The following is a 4,824-nucleotide window of genomic DNA, read 5'->3' on the forward strand; positions in this document are numbered from 1 at the left end:
GGGATCTCTTCATTAGAGCTCAAGAACTGTTTTCAAGGACCTTTTTAATATAATTTCTGATTTGCTGTATTAATCATAAATGTAATATCAAATCAGGAGAGTGTTTTGCTGCAGAAGTTTCGCATGGGATATGTTTGACCTTCTCTTCCTCTCACTCCCACATGTATACATTTCCCTTCCTCCTTTTCTACTACCCATTTATATCACACTCCAAACTCTGTCTCTTCTCTCTGTCTCTTCTCTCTCTCTCTTCCTTCACACTTCTCACTTTTCTTCCTTTCTCTCCCTCTCTCTATTTTCTCCTTCTTTCCTGTCCTCTCTCTTTCTATTTCATTTTTTTTAACCTCGTCTGTTAATATCCGTCGTTTCGATCTGTTTTTTCGCATCTGTTTTCATGGTTTGAATTGACTCTATCTTCATAGTCTCATTTCGCTTGTTTCAACATCTTTAAACTCTTTCTTAGTTTTCTATATTCCATCTATTTCACCCTTGTTCCAATTTTACTTCAACCTTTTCTCTAAAGCATCTTACCATTTTCATCTATGTTCTCTATTCTATACTTACATATATAATATAAGATATTCTACTTACAGATAATTCTACCTACAGATAATCTAATAAACTTTCTCTACTTTGAATAATTTTCTGTGTTTAATGAAAACACTGCATCCCTAATCCCTACTTTCTCCATTATTTTGTATCTCTATATTCCCCTTTCAGTCTTTTCCCTCTCCCGCCCCTCCTACTTTCACTCTCTATCTCTCATGTAAGTGACAATGACATTATGATCCATGATTAAGTGTCAGTTGTTGAACCTTATACTCACTTTGTAAATGGCTCAGTACGATACTCAATATGATACACACGCCAACCTTTCCTCGATTCTCCAACAATGGTAAGTTATTTTTGTATTAACTTAAATGTTTAAATCTTTCTCGATCTATTTAAATGAAGGTGATGTCTGTGATCTACTAACTGGTTAATTAGAAGAATAGGTTTGTATGCATGATTCTTTTGCAAAAACTGGTAATAAATTTGACTCGTAATTATCAAGCAACTGTCATTCGTGAATGCGGCAGTGTTGTTTCTCTTGTACCTAAAATCTGTGAAGTTTGATTTTTGAGAAATAAATTAGTCTTTGGCACACATTCCTCATGATCAATCATTAAAGTGGCTTTTGAAGCGAAGAATACATACGTCTGTGCCAAGAGACTCAATATATTGCAAACTAAATGATATGCAGTGTTGAAATGATTGTGTGTAATCTGTACTTTCCTCAGTATGATATTTGAAATTATCAAATGTTTTCATTATGAATAATGCGGATAAGGCACTTTTGTTTTGTAAATAAGCAATATGTTTGCCGTTTCTTTTTGTATTTTCATAGCACTCTATATAGTTTCGAAAGGCGAAAGAAAGTAATTGTTTGTGAGGTTTTCTGTAATAATTATAAATGTTTATGTTACTGTGCATGTGCTGTCATGTCATTTTTTTTACTGACTTACTTTGATGTGAACTCAACGATTACAACCATCTAGTCACATTATCCAGTCAGTATTATGTCTGCTCCGGTTATAGCATTCAAACCTACTCTAAACAACCCATTCATGGTATCTACCAGAAATATTTTTTTTTAATAATTCAGTCGGGTGTGACAGAAACATAATTTTGTTTAGTTTTAAAAAGAATGCCTAAAACATGGCTATGCAGAGCATTGGGGAGAGTGAATAACAGCTGGGAATGATGAAAATCTATGTTTCTAGTGATGAATGTGTTACAACCAAATCAATTTCACACAATCCTTGTAATACACAGAACGACCATGCTAAATACAGATTAAACGAATTAACATTCATTGATTATCACACTTTTGAATCTGAAGTATTACATGCATCCACTAAATTAAAATCAAAGCCAATACTACGAGCCTGACTGTCTGGCCGTAATTAATTTTGGTTCCATATTGTCCCCTTTTCTGCATGATAATCAGATCTAGGTTTGGATATGATCTAATAACAGAACATGGTTTTGAATTGAGTCGCCCGCATTACAATGTGGGATTTGATTGTCGATGTATCAACATATCTACTTTTCTGAAAGTTGGCAGAGATTTTCGTTTTGATTTTACATGCAGTATGGGTTTAGAACGTGACAATGATTCACAACATCTGCCGAACCATTAATTACACGAATTAACTATCGCTTCCTCCATCCCGTCAAACTCTTCTAAAGCTTTAGAAATATCTTCAGTTATAGTCCAAGATTTTCTTGAGTTTTATTTCATTCTACCATTTTCATGCGGTCTTTAACGTAGCCATACAGTAGGGTAGAGGGTTAGGTTTATACATAAATTTGAACTCTAGAAAAAATGTTATTCCATCACAGCTTACGTGGTGGACTGACTTTTAGCCATAAAACAAACAATTTGACGTCCAGGTCACAGTGCTTCCTTGTGGTTAAGTGACTTTGCACCAAGGGAAAAGCGGTGTACTATTAAAATTCAAAATGACTAACTGGAAGTGTGTCTTGCTTTCATTTTTGATTGGCAGGTAGAGCTGCTCTTTTAGCTTGGATCTACAGTCTACCGATAAAATCTTAGAATGAAGTACTTTCAACACGTTAACCAGAATACCACCTAGAGCCCATCAGGAGGTTTTTTTAGGAGAGTATAAATGGCTCTTCCTAGAATATCTTTGGATGTACCTCGACAGACAGAGAATCCTACCATGACAGGGTCAGTGGATACATGTACATTATCTTATTCGCAACAACCAACATCCTGGTTGGACATCGTTACGGTGACCCTTTGGATTATTATCATGGTGATAGGTATCAGTGTTAACAGCTTAATTCTCCTGGCCATTGTCGTGTCCAAGAGTTTACAAACAAGGAGCAATATTCTTGTCATCAATGTTCTTCTTGCGGACCTTGTGATTTGTTTCCTGTTGCCTCTCCAGTCTGCAACGCTTCTTATTGTAGATACCGACGATGAGGGCGCACTCTCGAACTATATGTGCGCTGGTGTTGCAACCCTTACCAATATGTGTCTCTGGATCAGGATGGTAACGTTTGGAGTGTTGTCTCACCAGCAATGGAAGCAACACACAAAGTCAAGATCTTTTTGGGCCAGTATCCACAAGCGAAAAAGACCTTTCATAATCGCATCCCTATTATGGATGTGTATTTTCTTAATCATTTACATTCCAAATATTACAGATTCAATTAATCTAGGATATTCAAGCAGGATAAAACTTTGTGTTTTGGAAGGTTGCAATCATAGTCGACTTATTATCAGGATTATAATGCCCATTCTCTGGCTACTCACAGTACTTTTCTCCTCACGGCATTTCTACAAAATCCATATATTTGAGAAAAATCGTCGAAAAAATAAGTTTGTTCCTCGGAAAAAGAGAAGACCTAACCCCCGAAGAGACCCAGGAGCATACATGACCCCTAGTTCACCTTTTGAAGAAGTTCAGCAAGCTCGTCCAATGACTAGTTTCAAAAAGGATAAAGGAAAACACAAGAAGCAGTGTAATCAATCACAAATGAACCAAGAAAAAGTTTCAAAATTACCAAAGTTTTTAGATTTTTCAAGTGGAAAGAGAAACAAGAATAAATCAGACAATGCAACAATGCTTGGAAATAAAAGAGAAAATTGTTTGCCCCACAAGACAGATGATATAAAAACAATTAGCAAAGAATTGAAAATGATGTTCTCTCTGGAGCAAGAGGACACTATTAAGCCTTCCGTTATACGTAAAAACAGTGAAAACAGAGAGGGCTTAGCCAGGAGTAATGTTGACAATGAAAAGAACGAAAACCAGAATAGAAATAGCGTGAAAATGAGAGTCAAGTTAGGCAGCTTTGCGAAAAGGTTGCACTGGAAGAAAGCAAGCACAGAGACAATGATTAGCAATACCAGTCATGAAGATGTTGCTGAATTTAATGATGTGCGTGATGATGATTGTGACGATGATGATGGCACGATTGATGGAATGGCCCAAACTGGAGAAACGTATGATTTCACATCAAGGAATGTATATTCATCTCCGAATTATAATGAAAACAAAAAACGTACGCCTGATGGGAAGTATTCTGTACCATACTCTTACGAACTCCAACCGATAGGATCTTCAATGATATCATCTGAAGGCATTTCTTGGAGAAAATCATCACCTTGCGCATTCGTGTTATCAGTTTCTCAGCTGCTCTCCATCCTAACCCTCCTCTATCTTGTATTTATTATTCCTAAACTAATCTGTATGATTCTAACTTGTTATCCACCATTCCTCTATAAAATGGCAGAGACACTTTATTATTCCATTAGTGCCCTAAACCCACTCCTTATTGCTCTGAAGCATAGGAAATTTAATCAGGTTATTGATTGTCTGATAAACAGAAAATGGACATCCGTACCAGAGCCATCCTATTTAATAGTAAGACTTTGCAAAATAGAGAAAAATATCAGTGATTGTGGGGATTGCCAGCTTTGATTCTCGCCTGAAGACAACAGTTATACACAGCAAAAATTGTGGTGTTAACCGGTGTAAATAGAGGACCACACCAGTTATTTTACACCGGTGTTAAATTGGTGGTGTTCGTTTTACACCTATAGGTGTTATTACAACACCTATGGTTGTTACATTTACACTCTTTGGTGTTATGTTCAATCTCTAGGGTATTATTTTAACACCTCAGGTGTGGTCCTTAACACCAACTGGTTTAAGTTTTAACACCAGTTTTTACAGTGTATAAACACAGCCTTATTTTTGTACACAGTTGCATATTTCTAGGACTACATGAATTGAATATGAATCTACT

General features: G+C 36.2%; 1 protein-coding gene across 1 annotated transcript; it reads left to right on the forward strand.

The window, feature by feature from the left end:
* Positions 1 to 700: 700 nt before the first annotated feature.
* Positions 701 to 4,554, forward strand: LOC121423007. Its single transcript, XM_041618277.1, has 2 exons — positions 701 to 895; positions 2,550 to 4,554. Exon 2 carries the CDS (start codon positions 2,673 to 2,675, stop codon positions 4,494 to 4,496), a length of 1,824 nt encoding a protein of 607 aa, XP_041474211.1. The 5' UTR covers positions 701 to 895; positions 2,550 to 2,672; the 3' UTR covers positions 4,497 to 4,554.
* Positions 4,555 to 4,824: the final 270 nt, after the last annotated feature.

Source organism: Lytechinus variegatus, chromosome 10 (assembly GCF_018143015.1).
Source record: "Lytechinus variegatus isolate NC3 chromosome 10, Lvar_3.0, whole genome shotgun sequence".
Taxonomy (NCBI): domain Eukaryota; kingdom Metazoa; phylum Echinodermata; class Echinoidea; order Temnopleuroida; family Toxopneustidae; genus Lytechinus; species Lytechinus variegatus.

Excerpts from the sequence above, each read along its gene's own strand:
- LOC121423007 (XM_041618277.1), top strand. The coding sequence starts at position 2,673 with ATGGCTCTTCCTAGAATATCTTTGGATGTACCTCGACAGACAGAGAAT.